The sequence below is a fragment of the Actinia tenebrosa genome, unplaced genomic scaffold (assembly GCF_029948245.1).
Source record: "Actinia tenebrosa isolate PJP-AT-01 unplaced genomic scaffold, QUT_ActTen_1.0 PGA_scaffold15__27_contigs__length_11533743, whole genome shotgun sequence".
NCBI classification, from domain to species: domain Eukaryota; kingdom Metazoa; phylum Cnidaria; class Anthozoa; order Actiniaria; family Actiniidae; genus Actinia; species Actinia tenebrosa.
Window position 1 is genome coordinate 802,538 of NW_028292575.1, and position 22,600 is coordinate 825,137.

General features: G+C 35.6%; 1 protein-coding gene across 3 annotated transcripts; it reads left to right on the forward strand.

The window, feature by feature from the left end:
- Window positions 1–286: 286 nt before the first annotated feature.
- On the forward strand, window positions 287–20,932 carry LOC116297578 (nipped-B-like protein). 3 transcript variants are annotated; one of them, XM_089030214.1, is made up of 44 exons: window positions 287–516; window positions 760–925; window positions 1,870–2,012; window positions 2,569–2,829; window positions 3,055–3,222; window positions 3,618–4,514; window positions 5,018–5,077; window positions 5,294–5,392; window positions 5,576–5,676; window positions 5,908–5,994; window positions 6,262–6,487; window positions 6,580–6,734; window positions 7,220–7,401; window positions 7,533–7,674; window positions 7,783–7,865; window positions 7,967–8,102; window positions 8,192–8,338; window positions 8,417–8,464; window positions 8,681–8,770; window positions 9,123–9,328; window positions 9,741–9,843; window positions 9,936–10,034; window positions 10,398–10,544; window positions 10,721–10,855; window positions 11,359–11,457; window positions 11,697–11,747; window positions 12,155–12,263; window positions 12,519–12,658; window positions 13,049–13,283; window positions 13,477–13,631; window positions 14,070–14,163; window positions 14,245–14,351; window positions 14,509–14,575; window positions 15,043–15,097; window positions 15,454–15,589; window positions 16,038–16,145; window positions 16,224–16,280; window positions 16,640–16,780; window positions 16,892–17,038; window positions 17,163–17,256; window positions 17,789–17,903; window positions 18,404–18,563; window positions 18,843–19,087; window positions 19,883–20,932. In XM_089030214.1, the coding sequence occupies exons 1-44, from the start codon at window positions 462–464 to the stop codon at window positions 19,935–19,937; spliced, it is 6,306 nt and encodes a 2,101-aa protein (XP_088886340.1). In that variant the 5' UTR covers window positions 287–461; the 3' UTR covers window positions 19,938–20,932. The 3 variants fall into 3 exon arrangements, with proteins under 3 accessions (XP_088886340.1, XP_088886341.1, XP_088886342.1); XM_089030215.1 differs by having other exon boundaries at window positions 14,073–14,163; XM_089030216.1 differs by having other exon boundaries at window positions 4,020–4,514.
- The last annotated feature ends 1,668 nt before the right edge of the window (window positions 20,933–22,600 follow it).

The window sequence follows — 22,600 nt, forward strand, 5'->3', positions numbered from 1 at the left end:
GGTTTTCTGGAATGGCATACTGGATTGAAAAATAAAACTTCTGCAATTAAATTTTTTCTATACAATATTAAATTTTTCAATGCAACCCTATTCTTTCATATCTGTAATATATATAAAGAGCTACGTATAAAAATAAATAAATAAATAAATAAATAAGTTTAAAACGAGATGGGCTTCCTATGTCAATCATTAGCATAATGCTGTGTATCCCGGATGTGTGGCCGCGGCATCCTGAGTCACGGTTTGGCGCGCGTTCGAACATATAATTTATTGAGCTTCCCGCCATTATGGCCGAAAGGCAACATGGCCGCCGTAAACATCTATACCGTGTTTTTATCGACTTTTATCACTCAACATAACGTTAAGAACTCCCCTTAAACATGCTTTAAAAGTTATTCGTACCTTGGCATTATCTATCTTAATGTTTGTTGGGTATATATGTGTTTTTATGAGGCGTAAGGATGAATGAAAGCATACCAATCGCAACTTTGTCAGGGATTACGAGTTTGACAAATCGTAAGTAGCTTTTACAATCTTCATTTTGTGTGTGTATTCATAATGTTTAATTGACTTTATTGGGTATAATATTCCGTCGGTAATCTTTATGAATGATTAAGTGTGATATCTTCGTGACACTTGGAGCTTTTCACGACCTTTGAATGGCATAAACACGATTTATGTTTTTGTACAAAGAAACCTAAAAAACCTGCTACAGATCTTTTATAACGCCATTTCTATTGTCCTTTATTCTTTCACTAGTGATTGCAGAACTTCCTTTACCTCGTTCTTCAGCGGCTAAGCATAAAGAGAGTCTTTTCAGTAATCCAAATGTCGAAGTTGAAGCGAAAAAGGTTCTCAACCGACCAGATCCTGCAGTAATTCATCAAATCAAGCAAGCTCTACGAAATTCCACTCAAGAGCAAATGTAAGTTCATAACATCGTTTTCTCATTTCTTTTCGATTTGTTGATACTTAATTCGAGTTGATATTTCGTATTTTCGAAAACATCTATTGACGGATGCCAGTTATTGAAGATCAATAATAATTTTTTTTCTTTGTTTTGTGACATTTTTAACTCGTGCTTTAATAGCAATCATAAAATCTGCACTTCCTTCTGGACAATTTTGAAGTATTATTGTATCCAAACAGTCTCACTAGGTTAAATGAAATACCAAGGTAGATAATCGGTAATTTTTTAATAATTTGGTTAGACTAATTTGTAAAGATATTGAAGCTTTATCAAACTTCAAGCACTGAAACTGCATCCTTTTGATATCTGCCTGGAATTTTGTTGTGGGTCGGAGGGTGGGGGTTTTTTTGATCATAATATTTATATTTATTTTCCTTAAAGATTATATGAATTTATTTTTTTCTTTTTTTAAATGATATTTATGTTTTTATTGGCTTACGTTTAATAACATAGAAATTCACTTTGTAGGACACTCTTATGTTATCCCAAATAGCTCGGCAGTCATTTTGTTGCATGGAAACCTAGAAATGAAAGAAATTTCTAATTAACATTAATATAGAATGTAATCGTTGTATAATGTCTATGAAAACCTTGATTAATATTGATGCATGTTGACAAAGTACTATTATTATTATTATCAATTATTATGATTGTTTGATACACCTGCAAATATAGTGCAATTGAGAGTCAGTTTCAAATAGTTGAATGAACAAATGGAAAGTGTGACAACAAATCTTAGTAGTTGCAGCAGAAATAATTTCTTTTTCTTTTTTTAATAAAAAACCTTTACAAGTTGTATATTCTGTATTACCATACTCAAACATTATTCTGATTTGTTTGTGATTATATCATGTCATAATGTTTAATGAATGCTAAACCTTTTTGTTTTCCATTTCCAGCAATCTCAAAGATGAGTTTAACAAGGTTGTGGAAGGTTCAAGCTCAAGAGAAGGCTCATCATTACTTTTACAGGCTCTATTAAACCAAGATCCTGACTTATTTACCCAACAAAATGATCAGTTAGGGCTTGATGACTTGCTAGGTATGTGGTATGTATGAATGCATAAGGGGGATTAATGAGTTTGTTTAATGATAGAAGGTTGTAAACTATCCATAGATATTAAGGTATTAATGGTAGTCTAAGTCAGAGAAATTTGCTCATTTACTTGAACATTCCCTGATCCTTAATGAAACCCATGATGCATACCAGATCATAAGTTATCGAAGTAAAAAATTGAATAGAACAGAGAGAGGATAGAAGAATAAAGCACTAGAGAAATATTTTCATTAATGACTGGAAATTTTCTATAGGGGAATTCCATTATTGTAAACCTCCTTGGGACCAAGAAAAAGTTTCAAAATAATAGGAATTAAAGTTATCCAGGAGAAAATATCATAGTGCTACACTGATTAAGTCCACATGATATGACCTCAAGTTGGAGTTAACGGGAAATTTAAGATATCCAGGTTTTTAGATATTAATGGGACTCCACTATATTTTTCTGGGACTTAAGCTTGATTATTGTTGACTGTAATCTCCTCTTGTCATTGACTTTGGAATCTTCACTAAAGGTTTTTGCTGCTATCATCTTTTGCAGGAATTCCTCCTCTATGTCATACATCTCTGTCCCCACAGCTTTCACCAAATCAGCCTTTACCAATGACAGGCTCTCCTATGTATGCTGGATCACCACCAGGACTTGCACAAGTTCATTCACCTTATAGACAAGCAGTACATCAAAGTCCCCCTGAAGTGGGAAGTCCAATGCAACAGTCTATACCACCCTATGCACCAATCTCCCAGCCATTTTCTCCACACAGAGCTGGACCAACAAATATTATGAGCCCTAATCATCAAGGTCAGCATTATTATCTTGATTCTCTACCATATTTAATCCCAGAAAATACCAGTTTCTCCCTCACCATTTGGAATCAGAATATTCAAGAGGTCTTGGGTTACTGGACTTTTGTGAGATATGAATTCTTTTGAAAAACAATGCAACAAATGAGAGGCATAAAGAACACATTTTCACATATGAAAGATGACACCAATAATATTGATATTTATTCATATTTCTTTTTAGGGGTGTTCAACACACTTGCTCATGGACAAATGTCTCCTTTACAAGGAAACAGTTTATGTCAACCAAATACTTCTCCTGTAAAAACAAGAAGGATGCGGAACAGTTTGGCATCTCAGTCACCAACAACACAGATTTCACCCCCTCAGTCCATCGTGCAACCTAACCAATGTAAGTACATTCAAATAAATTCCTATATCAAGTAATTGTGGTGTTGCATTTTGTTTTTGGGTGATGGAGAGTGGGAAAGGAGAAAAGTAATAGAAACATTTTGCAAAACCTTTATTACCTTGACCGTAAGTTTGGCCAGTCAGCTTAAAAACATTCATATAAATGTACAGTGTACTATCTATGTTCTTAATGCAAACTAAATTGTAGACCAAAATGAGATGTACCAAATTACACTTACAGTAGATTGATGTTTTCATATTCTTTGATCTGCTTTTCAGGTTATGTTATGGTTATAAAAGGTTTTGTAATTATGTTTTGTTTATTGATAATTAATTTCTATTTCCTAACATTTTTGTCGGAGACATTGCAATTATGTCTGTTATCCTTATTCTTAGCTGGTGGTTATACTATACCACAAGCATCACCAAGATCAAGAAATGTTGATCCATCATTGAGCAGCAACCTCATGGGTGCTGCAGAGCTCAGTCATTTTAACTTGGGATCATCACCAAGTACATCAGCATATGCTGGTACTGGCTATAACAGTCTATCAGCTCTGGAAGCACTTGCTTCAAGCAATGGATTTGCCCTTGCCCCCAACTCGATACAAAAAGCATCACAAAATTCTTCAGGGAAAACTATAGATAGTACAAATTCATTAAGTGCTCATCATCAAAATAACCATTGGTCATCGCAACAATATGATGGAGTCCAGGATTCTAATGTTGCTACAAACCAGTATAATATAGATACAAGCATCACAGAAACTATTGACTCTGGTATTTCCCTTCCTGCAGCCAAAAAAGGATCAAGAAAAAAGCATGTGGACAGATCATTAAGTAAGGCAAATGTACATCATGAACCTGAATTACCTCAAGAACAAATTGGGGATAATACAATATCACAAAAGGATCAAGGACTTAAAGATAATTCATGGACTAATTTCAACCATGGCATTGATAAGCAAAGACTTCCTATACAAACTCCTAATGAGTGCAGTCCTGATGGTACTATAGATTTAAACAGCACTGTGAATCATATGTACATAGATAGTACCATGAAATCAACAACAAAAGAACTCGTTTCACAGTCAGGAGTCCTAAAGGAGTTACAATTGTGTATTCCTAAATTAGTCATCACCAAGATTAAGGAACGCAGAGGGTCTAAAGAGATTGAAACTCATAGTGTAAGGACTATAATGCCTGGAGAAGAAGACATATTATCTGTGAAAAAGAAGAGAAGAAGATCTAGTGAGGACATGGAAAAACAAAGTGATAATGAAATTGAGCAAGGTACAGCAGAAATGTCTTCATGTCATTTTGTGTTTTTTTGTGTAGTGACAAGATAACAAGGAATAAAAGGCTATGTTTTATATGTCATCTTTCAGGTAGTGGGGGGGGCTAAAATGCATCATAAAATGGGATGCAGGGCTGAAATAATGGCCAGTCGGTTCCTGATCAAGATCACTGGCCAAATAAAATTTAACTCTGTCATACCTCATTTTTCGCTCAACATTACTGGTCAAAATAACCCGCAAGACAAAGATTTGACCAGATAAGTTCCAATTCTGACCAGACATTGTCAAATGACTGGCCATTATTATAAGCCCTGTGATGCATCCATTGATCCAGAGACAATAAGACTGTCAGTGCAAGGTTTATTTTAAATTAAATTTACAGGTTTCCATATCCGAATTTTAATCCAATTTTGAGTTCAATTTGTTGTTTCCTGTATACCAGTAGCTTACCAGTTCATAGAAAAAGCTTTAACACCTAATTTGTGTTATAATTCCTAGCGAGACCAAAGAAAAAGAAGAAGATGAAAGTTAAAAAATCTCAGGCTTCAGAAATTGATGGTAAAGTTTTTTCCCTATCAAGGATAGTAATTTAATCGATGACATCAAGCTTTGAGAGATGCATTAATGCCTTTTTGAAAAAAAAGAGCAAACTAATTAGTATAAACAAATCATAAGAACCTGTTATCTGCCTGCAGTGTTCTAATATGACACAGCTGTATTAGAGTATTATATTGGGTTCTCAGAATGAATTAGAATATTCCCTTTTTTTTTCAGAGCTAATGGAGTCCTCAACTTTCAAGAGGTTTTCAACGGCTTTGGAAAATCTATTTGAGTTTGATGATGAATGTGGGGTTTCGTATATGGCTGAAGTAGGTCAGTAAAGCAATTAAGATATGTCAACTGGCTTTGTTAACATGTGTATTGTATGCTGAAACTGCAAATATCATCCCAATGTGCTTTAATATGCATGTTGGTTTCCTCCAGGTTCCCGTTATTTTTTGAGTTTTTGATTTTTTTATGATGGAAAAATTAATAGCCAGTTATATTTAAACACAGATGATGAAGAGCCAGCTTCAGAAAGCCTTGCATCCAGAACAGAAATATATGAGCTTTATGCTGAAACTGCTAAATTGAGGTCTTTAGGTGTAACACATCAAGTATGTATAACACAGCATACATGTCTAATTTATATCATTGTTATCTTATAAATGAAGTCTAATTTTGCTTTTTGTCATGTGACAGCACATTTTCCAGTAAAATTCTCACGGGAAAATCTAGCTTCAACAAATTCTCATGTTTTAAATTCCTCAAGCTCTTGCTGTGCAAACAAGAGAACAGGTGAAAAGTAGCATATTGGACATTTATCCTCTTGATTGATCTTAAAACAGGTTCCAAGTGATCAGTTAATGAGATTAATAGCCATCATGGAACGACATGTCAGGGATGGTTTGTTACTTAAACTCAATGTTGATCAGGTATGTTGCTCCATTAGCATCATATGTATCTCCAAGCTTTTTCATTGCAAGGGGAGGGAGAGATAGAAGAAATTCCCCCCCTTAACCTTGAAAGACATTTTAATTTACAGAAGTTATCAGCTTTAATAATACATGCAATAAAAATTTATTGCATGCAAAATGGACTCAAAAAATTTTTTTATTACTAAAGCCCCTCCACCTTTCAGAACCTCCCTATTACTCCACCCTTTTTGTTATCTTACCCTATTCATGTTGAATATTTTATAGGATGATGATGAAGAACAAAAACTTTGGCGTGATTTATGCTTGGACAGGATGATTCGTTCATTGGAGTCATCATTGGTTATATTGAATATATTGACATCACCCAGTGTACCCAAGCAGTTATATGTAGAGGAGGTCATAGAAAGGATCATTAGACTTGTCAAGTTCCATCTACAGAACAATATTTTTCCTGAGTATGACCCTGTCTACAGAGATCCAGATTCCAAAGGTAAGTGTAAGTAGTATATATGGCATAGTGGTAAGACCCCTTGCCTCTTACCAGTGATTTCTTTCTCAATTTTTTTTCCCATTCATTTATAGATCCATGTGTTTTTGTGCCCAAGTCAAAAAGGACAAAAAGCACCCTTGCAAAAGTTAAACTTCTTACATCATTTTATAACAAAATGTGTGAACTGGTGTCCCAGTTGGGAGATCTTGTGGATGTTCAGACCCTTACAGATACAACCATTTTACAGGTAAATCAAAAATGGTAAATTAACCAGAATGTTGCAGTGTAACAGTTGTTTTACCATGATCTCAAACAGTTGCAATTTTTAAGGCAATTTTAAGAAACTTACTGGATTTGGGGTGGTTTATTTTAAATGTAGCATAATGTAAGTTAGCAAATTTAAAATCAAGGCCTTGTTGGCCAATAACTTCATAAAAGCAATATGTGGGGTGCCCCACAGCAGAGCCTACTTCATTCAGATTGTTGCAGATCTATTTCATGCTTGTGTGCCTTTGCTCCCAGCCTCACTTCCCTCATAGATAATGGTCAAGATAAGTTCTCCTGGGTCAAAGATTATAGGTGGAGGGCCATGGGTGGTTACCATGGCGACCTCTTTGCCATGCATGGACTAACATAGTCAGCTAAAGGCACTAGTCCCAGGCGACATATTTGCTTCTTATTTTAATTGACTGTAAATTAACCATGGTATTTACCTAGAATGTTTTTGTTTAGGTTTCCAGTCTAGGTACTTCCCCATTCTTTGTAGAGAATGTGAGTGACCTACAGCATAGCTCACTGAAGCTTGTCAGATCAGTGTTTAGGAAGTATGTCAAGCACAGAGACTTGATCCTTGAGGACATTTTTGCATCCTTGCAAAGGCTGCCATCAACTAAAAGAAACATGAGAAGCTACAGGTATTAAATAATCATGATTTTTAGCTTACCCTTCAAGGATTTGGAGATTCATTGACAATGTAGACATTTTGTGTTCTGGAATATTACATGACACCAAACTTGGCTTTGATCTATTTAATATCCTTTTACAGGTTGAATGGTGAAGAGTCCATCCAAATGGTCACAGCCTTAGTATTACAACTCATTCAGTGCTCCATCAGGATTCCTGACAAGTCTGAGATTGAATCCACAGCTCCTGCAGAAGGGGAGCAAAATGAAAATGAGCCTGCAAAGGTTAGATCAACTTGGATCTCACTTAGGTTTATCTGGTTATATGTACATCGAAAATTGTCATTACAGTTTCTAAATAGTTGCTCGACCTTGCCTTTTTACATAATGTAGGTTGATCGAGACATTGTCATCTGTAATTCATATGAAAATGCACTGAGAACAGCACAGAATTTTCTCTCAATGTTTTTAAACAAGTAAGTTTGTTTAGTTAATTCATAAAGCTTTATAAAAATTTATGTAATAAGATAACCCTTTATTTTACTTTAACGTTTTTATTGTTGAATGTCAAATTTAGATGCAGCAGTGTTGGTAAGGATGAAGAAGACTTCAGACCTTTGTTTGAAAACTTTCTCCAAGATCTTTTACTGATGCTTAACAAACCAGATTGGCCTACTGCAGAAGTTCTCTTGACACTACTAGGGAAGCTGTTGGTAAGTATCTGGTAGTAAACAACATTGGTCACATAACTTGGCATCCAAAAATTTCTTAATTAATGCAAATATAATATATGTTTTTACAGATTGTAACACTGAATAACAAGTCTCTTGACGTAAGCCTAAGGGTGTCTTCCATTGATTACCTTGGTGTTGTTGCTGCCCATTTAAGAAAGGATGGGGTCACTAGTCATCAGCTAGAGTCTGACAGCATCTCGGATGTGCTAGTGGAAGTAAGAATGAATTACTCTCTTTATTGGTATCCATGCTATACAAATTCTTGTTGACTTTTGTATCTTATTTTGTTTTAGTTGCTTGGTGATACATCAGATGAATCAGAAGAAGAGTATAATAAATGGGTAAATTTTATGTTACTATTTTCCATACAGTGCTGTTCTTCCTGGTTAAATAATAATAATAATAAATTATTATTATTGTTATTATTATTATTATCATTGATGATATTATTTCTGGTATCATTACTATCATTGGCATCAGTAGCATCATGATCAGTACTCATAGCTTTGGAACATTGACTTTACTTGTTCTAAGCTTTGTTGTATATTCTTATACAGGATGAGAGGTCATCAAAGAGAGTAAGAGTTCTTAGAAAAGCCCTTTCAAACTACTTGACAACAGAAGGACAAAATGATCCAGCCCTACTGGTAATTTTCTCTTTATTTCCATGTCCTGTACTTAATAGACCTCAACTCTGGAGCGCTTGAGTGTAATGTGTCCCATTTCAGACCATGTGTCATTTCCTTGAGAATAATGCTCTTTGTTTGAGCTGTATCCATATTCATATGTTTTCTTGTGTTCAACCGAGCGCAAACCTTAAACAAAGAAATGATACTCTAGGGAATGACATGTGGTCTGAAATGGGAAAACATTACATCAGAGCCGAGGAGATCTATTGTGATAAACATTGATTCTTTATATGTTAAAACAAAGTCTGTAATGGACATATTTGTAAGAGCACTTCATGAAAACCAAATATTGTTGTGTCATTCCCATTAGTTTGCCAAGAGGTTCTACATTGCACAGTGGATCCGTGATGCTCAGATAGAAATAGAGAGAGCCATTAGAAATCCTTCAGACTTACCATCAGAAACGATAGAGGGTATTAACAGTTCATTTGGTGCTGGAGCAGAAAGCATTCAGAAATCAGAGGAAGAGAAAGAATTTTTGCATGACTTGTTGGATGACCGATTCTGTAATATCAGGTATTATCATTAATATTAAAATATTCCAAAATTGCATTTCAATCATAACATTTGGGTCGAGGATTTGAAACCTAATTACGCTCACTAAAATGGACAAGAACAAGATAATTGAATATTAAATAACTGAGAGAATGGATAATTTTTAGAGGAACATACTTAAAAGGACATTATTATTTATATGACATTATTATTTTACTGCTGACACCATAACCTAACATATGGAGCCACCATTTAATTCACCATTTGTAGGGGGTATAATTGTTGCTCCCTAGTTTAATGATTTGGTGACCAGCTCAGAGGTCATCACCACAGGAACTTGGAATTTTTTCCTGAGAAAAATATGTTCGAACTTGAGATAAAAACAAAAGGTTTTAAATTAATTAATTTGATATCGTTTGTATCTATTCTTCAGATCTTCTCAGCATACACTAGACTATGACAAGGCTTTATTGGTCTCCAGATATCTTGGCTCTTCAAGGTCTTTCTCCAAAAGTTTTGATGGATATCTTGGACAGGTAATAAACAATAACACTTAAGTAGTTCATGCACTCTACTTGCTTGATTTCTACTTTTGCAATAGCATTAATATTTATCTATTTCTTTTTAGATTTTAAGAGTGCTTAATGAGAATGTAGTTGCCATCAGGACAAAAGCTATGAAGGCTTTATCAGCTGTGGTATCAGCTGATCCTTCCATACTCTCAAGGGTAAGTAATGTATAATTATGCCTACCATTGATGGTATTTATCAAATTGAGCTGATCCTCACAGTATATGAAGCAACTTATGCAGCTGCAAATTGTCTTTAGTCTTGAACGAAATTCAAGCTCTGATTTGAGCTCTCGTAAAATCATGATTGCAATCCAGCTCATTAATGGTATTTCCAGATCAGGCATAAAGCTTAAACGCCTATTGCAATCCAGCTCGCCTGGATTATTACAATAAGACATGAATATAGAATTTTTTACTCCTTTCTTATAAAAAGAAAGTATTAATAAGTATGATCAAGAGTACCCTCCCAAAGTGAAAAAATGGCCACCATAGAAATATATATATATTTTTGTCTTGTAGGATGATATGCAGAAGGGTGTCCACACCAGGCTTGTAGATATGTCTACGAGTGTAAGAGAAGCAGCTGTAGAGTTAATAGGCCGTTTTGTACTCAACAAACCAGAGCTCATTCATCAGTATTATGACATGATTGTGGAAAGAATACTGGTATGTAACATCAACATACAGTCAGAATAACTATAGCATGTCCCCCTTTAACAGTCGTAAAATCATTAACATATTCAGATCACCTACAATCAACTTCATTATATTGCATTATCTTTATCAATTGTAAATGCATTTTTATTATTATTATTATTATTATTATTATTATTATCTGACAGGACACTGGTATCAGTGTACGAAAGAGGGTCATCAAGATTTTGAGAGACATTTGTATCAACCAACCAGATTTTCCTAAAGTCACTGAAATTTGTGTAAAGATCATTAGAAGAATTGCAGATGAAGAAGGCATCAAGGTTGGTGCTCCAGATAAGATTCAGGCTATTCTTTATCTATTCTCAGGGTCCCTATGGATACCAGCTAGGATGCTGATAGGCCCACCCTGCCTAAATTAAGTTTACATTAGATGACATGATTATATTCCTTGCACATATGTTTGATAAATTTCATCTTGTTGATTACTTCTTATTCATTAATTTTTTTGTTTCTTTTATTCCTATTCTCATTCACTTATTTTCTTATTTTCTCTGTAATCCTATTTTAAATCAGTTATGTTCAGTAATTTCTCTTCTGAATGGATTTGTGGGTTAGAATCCCACTTCTGACACCATTTGTCAACTGTGTGGTCTTACTCATGAAGAGACATTAATTGTGTGATTCAAGTTTACACTATTTATACAACAATTGAACTCAAACAATACATACACACTCACGGTTACACAACAATCATGTGATTACTGTGTAATATTACATATCGTAATATTATATAATAAAGAATTATATTATTATAATGTTTTAGGAGCTTGTAACCAAAGTATTTCAGCAAATGTGGTTCACGCCAGAGAAAGGAGTGCAGCAGGAAGTGTTACTAACACATGTTGTACAGATGACTGAAGTGGTAAGTATACATTATCTTTGTGGTCACCTTTTATGGAATATGATGGATCATATTGTTATTGGATAACTCTTTCTAAAGACTTAAAATTGCTTTGGTTATCAGAAGTTGATCTTTAATGGGCATCTTAGAAAACAGTTACTTCTGCTTTGCTGTATGTGGTGATTTATATACCATACATTACTACATAAATATAGATGTGGGGACATCAGTTGAAGGTACTAACTGTATTTCCTTTTTAGGTATCTGCTTGTGGAGACAATACTGATTGGTTTGAGCAGCTTCTAGACAATGTAAGTAAATTATATTTCATATCTTTGGAATTTTTCAATCTAAAAAATATGAATATAGTGTTCTGAAGATTTTTGCTATGTTTTTTGCAAGCAGTCAGTCTATGGTAATCTTACCATCACTCAGACTAGGACCTTGAATAATGAAGAGTTCTTACATCATTGTGGGTGCTCAATGGTTGGATAAGATGACCAGATTCATCAGACTGATCAATATATGACCAGTCAATTTGATCAGGCAAGACTGGCCTAACAAGTGTTTTGCCAGAAAAGTGCCAAATTTGGCCAGACACTATCCTTTGACTCGTCATCATTTTTAGCCCTGCAAGAATAATTTAAAAGTCAAGAAAGGGATAATAATGACATTGAAGTAATTATTTGTTGGTTCAATAATGTTTTCCTTCTCTCAGCTGCTGAGGAGTGATGAAGACTCGGTGGTAAAATCTTCTGAAGAAGCATGTTTCCAGATAGTGGATTGCTTGGTGGAGAACATCCTTAGACAAGAAGAAAGTGTAATTGGTAAGAATTTTCATTCCTAATATATTCCTCCCCATGGAGGAATTTTTTAAGACACCCCCCCCCCCCCCTGTACCCTTGGAAATTCCAATTTTCTTCCATACAAACTCTGTAATTTTTGTTCTTTCTCTGACCCCCTCCACCCTTCAGAAATTCCAAATTCCTCTCTGGGGTGGGTATGGATAATTTCTGGAACTACACATTCTTTGATTCTTAGAACCATTAATTTTAGACAATATTTGTTCTTTTTCTAATCAGCTGCATCAGAAGGCCAAAGCTCAAGCAGTCAGAAACTTGTGGCTAGTTTGACAACCCTGTATCTCATGAGCAAGATAAAACCACAGCTGCTAGTAAACCATGTATCAACATTACAGCCATACCTCAGTACTAAATGTAGTGTAAGTCTTTATTAGCACATTAGTTCTTGAATATCTGTACCATCCCCACTGCATATTGGAGATTGCCAGGATTTGGTCTGACAGTTTTTATTGCTATGCACTGATCAAGACAATGGATAGAATTACCAGAAGAATATCATCTATCAAATAAATTGTACAGAAAAGTACATCAAAAACATTCTTTAACACATTATTTGATCGACATTAATCAGTCCATACTGATGAAAATTGTATTAATGCAAATTCATAAAAGATTTCTGTTTTCTGGAATGACAACTTGAAGCAGGCCTACAGGGTATATACAACTAGTGGACGCCCCAAAATATTTTTTAAACTAATATTCCCTATAATATAATATAACCTGACATTTAAATTCTTGGTTCATTACAGACTCAGGGTGACTACCTAGTTATCCATAATGTAGCTCGTATACTAGAGCTAGTGGTTCCTCTAATGGAACACCCAAGTGAGACATTCCTTGCCAGTCTAGAAGAAGACTTGATGAGACTCACTGTCAAGCATGGCCAAACTGTTGTACAGAGTTGTATTAGCTGTCTGGGTGCTGTGGTGAACAGAGTCACACACAATATCAAACTTGTCAAGGATTATTTCCAGAAATACTATGGTAATATGCTTTTGAGAATATGATTGTGTATTTGATAAGTGATTGTCTGGGTGAAGGGTGCTCATGATTAACTCCAGGTTAATCTATTTGATTTGATTGGCTGCAGATTTTTGATATTGCAATGCCTGACTGATATGCATCTTCTAAGACAATCATACTAATCATAATGACCTTTTTTCCTATTTTAATGTAGGTTTCTTAGTGAAAGCAAAGACAGATCATCATACCAAAAAGGGTGCCAAAGGGCAGAACACAACACCCAAGCCAACCTTGTTAAGGTCGCTGTTTACTTTAGGATTATTGTGTAAACACTTTGATTTTAATGGGGATGTGAAACCAAAGAACCAGGTATGAACCTCAATTTTACCAAACTGCATAATATATAGCTCACCTTGTCTTTCTCTGGGTAATTGCCTCAATATGTTACCACTGTTTTCATTGCTGTGCCATGATCGAGATACACCTATTTGCAAATTATACCGGAAAATCAAAAGATCTTATGTGCCTTGTGAACTAAATATTATTTGATTGACAGTAGTTTATTACCTGTCACAATTTTTGTCTCAATCAATGTATGAAAATAGTAAAGAATTTCCAACCACCATTATGTGAAGCTGCTTACGTTAACAGACCCCCACCCCACCCCACCCATAGAAGGTGGTCACAATAGGGAAAAGGGATGCATTAGCTTACAGTATTTCAATATCATTCTTTTAAAAGTATATATACATAATATGTAAGTGCATACACTTTTTATCTGAGATATGTTATTTGTCTTGTTCTTAGCAGAGCTCCACAAGTGACAAAGTATTTGCTGTATATATCTATTTTTGCAAGCATGAAGATGAAGAAATACAGCAGAAGGCAATCAGTGGATTGGGTACATAATCAACACTATAAGTAAATTGAAGTTGTTTTCACTCCATACTTAGAGATCCTATTTTTTGTTTTTATATTTCAGGGTTTTTCTGCATGAGGTATGCAGAGTTATTAATGAAAGAGGATGCCAAATGTCTTTATCAAGACATTTTATCACCATCCAATCCATCATCCAAGCTAAAGTGGCAGGTACAGTTTTACTTACAAAAATCTTCCTTCAGTTGACACATTCTGCATGCTAGCATGGATTATGACCTTTGATATAGTTGATAGTCATAATTATCATATATAAATATTATATATATATAGTTGATATTCAGCTAAATTATTTTTTATTTGTTTCCAGGTACTTAAGAACTTTCAAACCCATTTGCTTGAAGAGGAGAGAAGACTCAGGGTACAAGATCATGAATGTAAGTCAGTATCATTGTGTAGTTCCTGGAAATATCCATGTTTCCCATGGAGCAAGATTGGAATTTCTGATCGTGAGTGATGGGGAGTTGTTGGAGAGGGAATATTCCACTACTTAAAACTTATGAAGGGTGGAGGACATAACATTAACCTTTACCTGGCACTGTGTCTTTGGGGCAGAAAAACCCAGCTCTCTAGAAAGAGACAGTATACAAGAGGGCATATATAAGCAATGCAACCTCAAAAGGAGTGAGATGGCAAAGCAGGCCTAAATCCACACACCCCTAAGCCTGGAAATGAGGCTTGTAGGGCTGTACCACCATACACAAAATGCTACAGAAAAACAATTCTTAAATACCTCACATATGCATTGACCCTCAACCATGGGGGAGGTATGTGCATTCCTTAAAAATATTTTATTCACTTTAACTAAGGAAAATTCATTTGCTAAGTGCCATTTCTTCTGCAGGGAAAAAGCAGTCAGACAAAGAAAACTTAAAGGAACTTGGTGATTCACAATCTGGGTAAGAAGAGATCTTCTTCAAGGTTTAATTAAAAATTCAAAAACTCTTTTTTAGAGTAATCTAAACCTATTAAATTTTAGGTTGACATGTAACAATAAATTGACAGAGCTAAAAGTAACAGCTGGTCCCCCTGCAGTCATGATGACCAACCAAATTAGTTGTAGCTCAATCATACCTCATTTCTGGCTCAAGGTTACTAGTCAAAAAGACATAATTCAAATAGACAAGTTCAGATTTTGAAAAAATGTTGTTCGATGACTAACCATTATTTTAAGCATCATTTTTTAACCTTGGATTGAGCTACTAATAATGTCACTGTCAACACTAAAGTAAAAACATGCTTCTTGTACTTGCAGGCAAACTAGTGCTGTAATGCAGGTTTATCTCAAAGATATTCTGCAAATGTTTTTCCATCGTCAAAGTCAGCTCCGAACAGCTGCACTTACAGTAGTGACCCTAATCCTCAGACAAGGACTTGTACATCCAGTCCAGGTTAGTTCACATTTATATCATATTTATCTGCACACTTAATATCCAGAGGTAGATATCAGATGGATTGATAGTCCATTGCAGGTATAAGATCCTTTGATTAAAAAAGAGTTGCCAACTATGAATCATTTGCCTTACAGTTGAGTAAGATGGTTAGGCACTGGCCTGAAGTGCAGGAGGTGGGACTCAGCAGGGGTGTCACCATCCTCATGCTGTAGAAACCTAAAAATGTGATAAGTTCAACTTACTGATGTTCTGAAGGGCAAAACTCCTGGTTGTGTCCCTGCTCAGGGTCTTGAAATATCTGAGTAGAAGGTGCTGGCCATGCTCTATAAACTGTCCCATCTTATTCAGAGGCGTTAAACATAGAGGGCTGCAAGTTTATCAGTTCTAAGTTGAGACTGTCATTGTCACCTTCTCATATAGGCATTTAATTCGTTTTCTTTCACAGTGTGTTCCATATTTAATTGCTGCTGGCACTGATGTAGAGCAACAAACACGTCTCAAATCAGATCAACAATTAACTGACATTGACAATAAATACTCTGGTTTCATACAGGTTAGTATAATGGATATATATGTATGTTTTCTTGATGCCTGTTAATATTTCAATATAATCTGCATTTTTCTGCTATAGATGAAGGCTCTTGCTGGGACAAAAATGTCATTTGACTTGCAAAAGCTTATACATGAGGTATGTTATCAAAACAAGTATTTATTAAAATAGTTTTTGATTTTTCCTTAGCATTGTGTCCCTTGTCTCAATAACCCATTTCTGATATACATTGCTTGTCATACACACAGATTTGAGTAAAGGGTAAATGCTAAATTGAATCAATTCTCTAGTCACAAATAACTGAAATAACTGAGTTAGATAAACAGGATGCTTTTGTTCTAGCTTAAGTACAAACAACACTGTATATGGTAAATAAATGCTTGTTGTCTCAGAAAAGGTCTACGGAGAAGAACATTTTTACTGCTAATGGTGGTGTTTTATATTATTGTATTTTACAGTTTCATGACATTTTGTTGTTGTTGTTCTTGTTGTTTCAGGGAGAAAATGAGCCAATCCGTGGATTTAGGAAAGACACTTCCACCAGCCTCTTATCTCACATGTATTCAGTGGTTCGCACCAGTCGTCAACCAAGAAGGTCACTTCTACAAGCACTGCTTAGAATGTTTGATGACCATAAGGTAAGACCAACAATAAGATAAGATGCTCTTATTGATGGAACGTACCTTTCCTTGAGATGTTTCTAAGAAGTCCCATTTAGAATCTGAATTATGTTTTTCCTTATTTATCAGAAATCCAAGCTGGACCTATTGCTTTATGTAACAGACAACTTGGCATATTTTCCATATTCTGTCCAAGAAGAACCATTGTTTATTATGCATCACATTGATACCATGCTGTCAGTATCTGGAGCTCATTTACTACAGGCATTCAAAGAGGTGTGTGACCCATGTTATCCTTGCATTGTCATTGATTGCATCCAAACCGACTTCAAAGTTTTATTCCCCCTGGAATTAGTTTTATTAACTCATTTCTGAGCTTCATTTATTTGTGTTTGACTAGGTTATTCTGCCAAAAACAAGAGATGTCGAAGAGGGAGTAGAGACATCAACAGTAGATGATGACGATGATGATGCCACAGTAGAATCAGTTATAGGTAAGGTTGATCCTTGCCAGCTTGGTGCACTTGGATGCAAGACTTCTTCCTTTTTTTAAATTTTAAATTTTTAAATTTTTTTTAATTTTAATATTCTAAATATGACACTTTGTCATTACTTGACAATCTTTGACAACACCCTTGGTATCCAAGACAAGCAAATAGTACAAAATCATAAATAAAGTGCCTTAGAAATTGATTGATTTATACTTTAGAATAGTACCTTATCTAAATATGACCCCTTGTCATTACTTGACAATCTTTGACAACACCCTTGGTATCCAAGACAAGCAAATAGTACAAAATCATAAATAAAGTGCCTTAGAAATTGATTGATTTATACTTTAGAATAGTACCTTATCTATGATGTGTGATTTTAGAAACATGAAAATCTACAGATATTATTGTCCCACATCCTTTCTGGGTCACGGAAAGTACTGAATTGTATTTTCCAGTTTAAGGTGTAACGTGTTTGGTCCTTAAAAATGAAGATCAATTTTAATAGTGCTAAAATATTGTATTTTTCTTTCAGCTCGGATACCAGAAGATAATTCTACATTTGCACAACATTGTCATTCTGCACAAAAGAGCCTTTTGCTTCTCTTGCTGAAAGAACATCTGAAGGAATTGTTTGGTTTGACTGACAGGTATAGTGGCAGTTGTTACATTGTCCCCTCTTGCACCCCTCCTCCACCTTCCCCCTCCACTACATTTGGGCCAGCTTCCTGCTTCACTGTTCCTAGTTGAATGTAGTTTGTGCCAATGGTGACTTAAAAGAGAGAAGCGAGATGAAAACAGGAACTAGATAAGGGTCTTAGAGAAACATAGTCGCCCTGACATTGAATATTCTAAGATTCTACTTAGAGACTCCTCCAGGTGCCACTCCTCACTTCTCTGCAATTTCCAGCCCCTCATTTCCATCATGATGCGACCCAGGTTTGAGTCCTGCCAATCTCTGTGTCGTATGTGAGTAGATTTGTTTGTTGGTTCTCTCCTGTGCTTAGAGGATTTTTCTCCAGATTCTTTGGTTTTCCTCCCTCCTCAAAAATCAACTTCTAAATTCCAATTCGATCTTTGGGCTTTCACCTAGTCGTAGCTCAGCTCTTTATTAACAGAGAATAATGAGCATGATATCTTTATCACACAGCAAATGCCACAAGTATTCTCCTTCAGCACCAAGCAAAGCATATGATAAAACTGTATCCAGAAAACCTGGCACCACATTCCAACCAGAACAAGTCATAGACTATGTATGTTATCCAAATAAAGAGAGACCTGTTGAGGAACTTGCAAAGGTGTATTGTGAAGTAAGTTTCAGTAGAAAAAATAATGGGGAGCTTTTAAATAGCACATTATATATGTGCATCTCCAATGACTTTACACCCTGCCATGCAGCTTATAGTCATGATAGTACAAATAATGCTAGACATTTTGACATCCATTCAAGTCGGAAGTAAATAAAAGAGTATGATAAACATGAGCTTGTGATGTAAAAATGCCACATTTTTCTGTCCCCACCCCTCCTCTTGACAGCAATACCATAAACTGTATACTTATGTTAATCCACTTTTGTTTTTCAATTCAAGTTTAAAGGTCTAATGATAAAGTTGGACCCCCAAGAAGAAGACAGTGATGATTCAAATGGAAGAGACAGCCCGGCAGTAGATCTACCTCCCGTTCTTGATGCCGAGGGTAATGTCATAGTCAAACCAGTTGTCACACCAAAACCTAAAGTAAAACAAAGAAAAACACCAGCCAAGGGAAGGAAAACTCCACCTGTTAGTGCCAAGAAAGGAAAACCAAAGCCAAAGAAAAAGAGAAAAAAGATATCCTTTTATGAATAACTAAATTTGTGATAAGGCTCATTCTAGGCCTGTCAACAACCTATCCTCCCCTCCCAGGTTTGCAACGCCATGTTGATGCTCAATGGCCAGCTTAGTTAGGCCTGTCAACCAGCTATCCTTCCCTCCCAAGTATACAGTGGCATGTTGATGCTCAATGGCCAGCTAAGTAAGGTTTGTCAATAAGCTATCCTCCCCTTCCCCCTTCCCCCTTCCCTCCCCCTTATCTTTCCCAGGACTTAGTCACAGCATAAATATTGATGTTAGTAAAGTGATAATTAGTATAGAGGCTTTGCACCATCACATGATGGCAGCCATGACAGGGGGCATAACAATAGAGTCTTTTCCCCCTAGAAGTTGAATTCTTTCTCATGTAAATCAGATTAGACCAGAACCAATTGTTCCTGCCCCCTGTCATGGCTGGCATCGGGTGATGGTGCAAAGCCTCCATCTAGTGACCCTGTGTAGATGCCCAATTCCTAGCCTATTTAGGTGGAAAATTTCTATATTAATAGCTGTATAAAAATGGGTTACCAATTAGATCACTAGCGACATTGAAAATATATAACTAGCTAAAAACTAGTGTGAGCTGCGTCGGTGTTTCTAATGAAACAGTAATGATGAAAAGGTAAATTATACACCGTGAAAAGATGAAAAAACTTACTGACGTTTCGGACGCTAGTCCTTCGTCGGAGTAAAAGAAACGTCCGAAACGTCAGTAAGTTTTTTCATCCTAGCGACATTGAGTTTATCTAAAGTTATTTCTTTAACCTTGATCACATCACTCTAGGTGATGACTCTGACGTAGACGAAGGTGACTTGGATCCAGACTTCAAGTAAAAGTTTTTCAGTCTTTAAACACAATAGAGTGCAAAAGATTTTATTGAAAGCCATATTTTATCTGTAAAATCGGCCATGCATCTCAAAGTTATTATAGTACTACCTATAACCAAAGAACTCTTTGGAATGTGCCCATTGATAGAACCAGGCTAATCTAGGTAGCCCAAACAATGTCATTAAGGACAACACTTGAATTAAATGAAAGGAAAGTATAAACAGACCTTGCACTAACAGTTCACTTAGAAAAATAAATGATTGTATAAAAAATATGCTCTCCCTTGAAGCAGGTATTTTTTGTTGCAGCCACATTCCAGGGTATATGCATGACAAAATTGACTTGTGAGCTTTTAGTGCAAGTACCATCTATATATCATCCTTATGGTAAAATGTGCATGGCTCAGCACGACATTCTACAAGTTTCAATATTATATTTATTTGTTCCTGACAGACTTGCTCCAGAAAAACCAAATCAGTTTGCAGAGTTTTATTATTATATGACTGGAGATTTTCAGGAAAACTATTATCAGATGGAACTCTTGGCTTTTTGTCACAGCCTTTTGCAAGTTAAACCATTTTTCAAAAAATTATAAAAAGAAAACATTAAAGACTAGTTAATACACGATGACCTGGTCATTTGAAATGCCTTAGTTACGATTAATTGTTCGGTATAAAGGCTTGATAATTTTAAGTGTCATTGAATATGTGGACTTTCTGATATGCACCGGTACATTTTTTCCATTTTTCTAGCCATAAACTAGGTGTTTTTGCTCCATTTAAAGTAGATTTCACATGAATTTGAAAACAAAATATTACAATAAACTGTGCATTATCATTATTGCCTAAGCCTAAATAGGAAACTGGTAATTATTTCCAAAGATAGCTAAACTGTCAGGAAACAAGTATAAGCTGGGAAGTAAATTATTCTTGGTTGAAGAAACACAGGAAACACTTAATTTACAAATCAAACTACAAAACAAGACTTCAAGTTTAACATTGTTTGCAGCACTGTGTTTAACCCACTACAGCAAAAGATCATCATCATCATCATCATCATTTGCATGCCACATGTAAACACAATCTTTCTGACAGTGTTTTGCACATGGCTAGGGAACATTCATTATTTAAGTTGGGGGGGGGGGGGGGGGGGAGGGGGGGGGGTGGAGGAGAAAATGTTATTGACGCAAAAAATTCCCAGACCCAAAACTAATACCATTCATGTTTTTCGGGTACCAACTTCAAACTTAAAAATCGTAAAACATCCTCCCAATCCTCCCAGTCCTTTTGACCTTGCAAGGCCCCCCATGTTCCACTAAAAAAATGAGAGCCCCCATTTTCTCCATTTTCTCCTTCATTTTCACACCTTTTGAAAAAATGTGAATTATTCATCACACTTGAAAATTGGGTGTTTTTGGCCAAAAAGCATGGACTATAGCCCATGGTTTTGGTCGATTTTGGGTCATTTTCACACCTTTTGAAAAAATGTGAATTAATCATCACACTTGAAAAATGGGTGTTTTTGGCGAAAAAGCATGGACTATAGCCCATGGTTTTGGTCGATTTTGGGTCATTTTCACACCTTTTGAAAAAATGTGAATTATTCATCACACTTGAAAAATGGGTGTTTTTGGCCAAAAAGCATGGACTATAGCCCATGGTTTTGGTCGATTTTGGGTCATTTTCACACCTTTTGAAAAAATGTGAATTATTCATCACACTTGAAAAATGGGTGTTTTTGGCCAAAAAGCATGGACTATAGCCCATGGTTTTGGTCGATTTTGTGTCATTTTCACATCTTTTGAGAAAATGTGAGTTATTCATCACACTTGAAAAATGGGTGTTTTTGGCCAAAAAGCATGGACTATAGCCCACGGTTTTGGTCGATTTTGGGTCATTTTCACACCTTTTGAAAAAATGTGAATTATTCATCACTTGAAAAATGGGTGTTTTTGGCCAAAAAGCATGGACTATAGCCCATGGTTTTGGTCGATTTGGGTTCATTTTCACACCTTTTGGGAAAATGTGAATTATTCATCACACTTGAAAAATGGGTGTTTTTGGCCAAAAAGCATGGACTATAGCCCACGGTTTTGGTCGATTTTGGGTCATTTTCACACCTTTTGAAAAAATGTGAATTATTCATCACTTAAAAAATGGGTGTTTTTGGCCAAAAAGCATGGACTATAGCCCATGGTTTTGGTCGATTTTGGGTCATTTTCACACCTTTTGAAAAAATGTGAATTATTCATCACACCTGAAAAATGGGTGTTTTTGGCGAAAAAGCATGGACTATAGACCATGGTTTTGGTCGATTTTGGGTCATTTTCACACCTTTTGAGAAAATGTGAATTATTCATCACACTTGAAAAATGGGTGTTTTTGGCCAAAAAGCATGGACTATAGCCCATGGTTTTGGTCGATTTTGGGTCATTTTCACACCTTTTGAAAAAATGTGAATTATTCATCACACTTGAAAAATGGGTGTTTTTGGCCAAAAAGCATGGACTATAGCCCATGGTTTTGGTCGATTTTGGGTCATTTTCACACCTTCTGAAAAAATGTGAATTATTCATCACACCTTGACCCAGAAAGCCGTGTTCTTGCACACTGGGAACATCTTGCTTGTGAGCTCGAAGCACCTCCACATATTAAAGCACAGTGTAGAA

Bases quoted from the DNA above. Each gene is read 5' to 3' on its own strand.
- LOC116297578 (XM_089030214.1), top strand. From the start codon at position 462: ATGAATGAAAGCATACCAATCGCAACTTTGTCAGGGATTACGAGTTTG. The intron at 6,488-6,579 runs GTAAGTGTAAGT...ATTCATTTATAG, and splicing joins CAGAGATCCAGATTCCAAAG to ATCCATGTGTTTTTGTGCCC. The intron at 7,866-7,966 runs GTAAGTTTGTTT...TGTCAAATTTAG, and splicing joins CTCTCAATGTTTTTAAACAA to ATGCAGCAGTGTTGGTAAGG.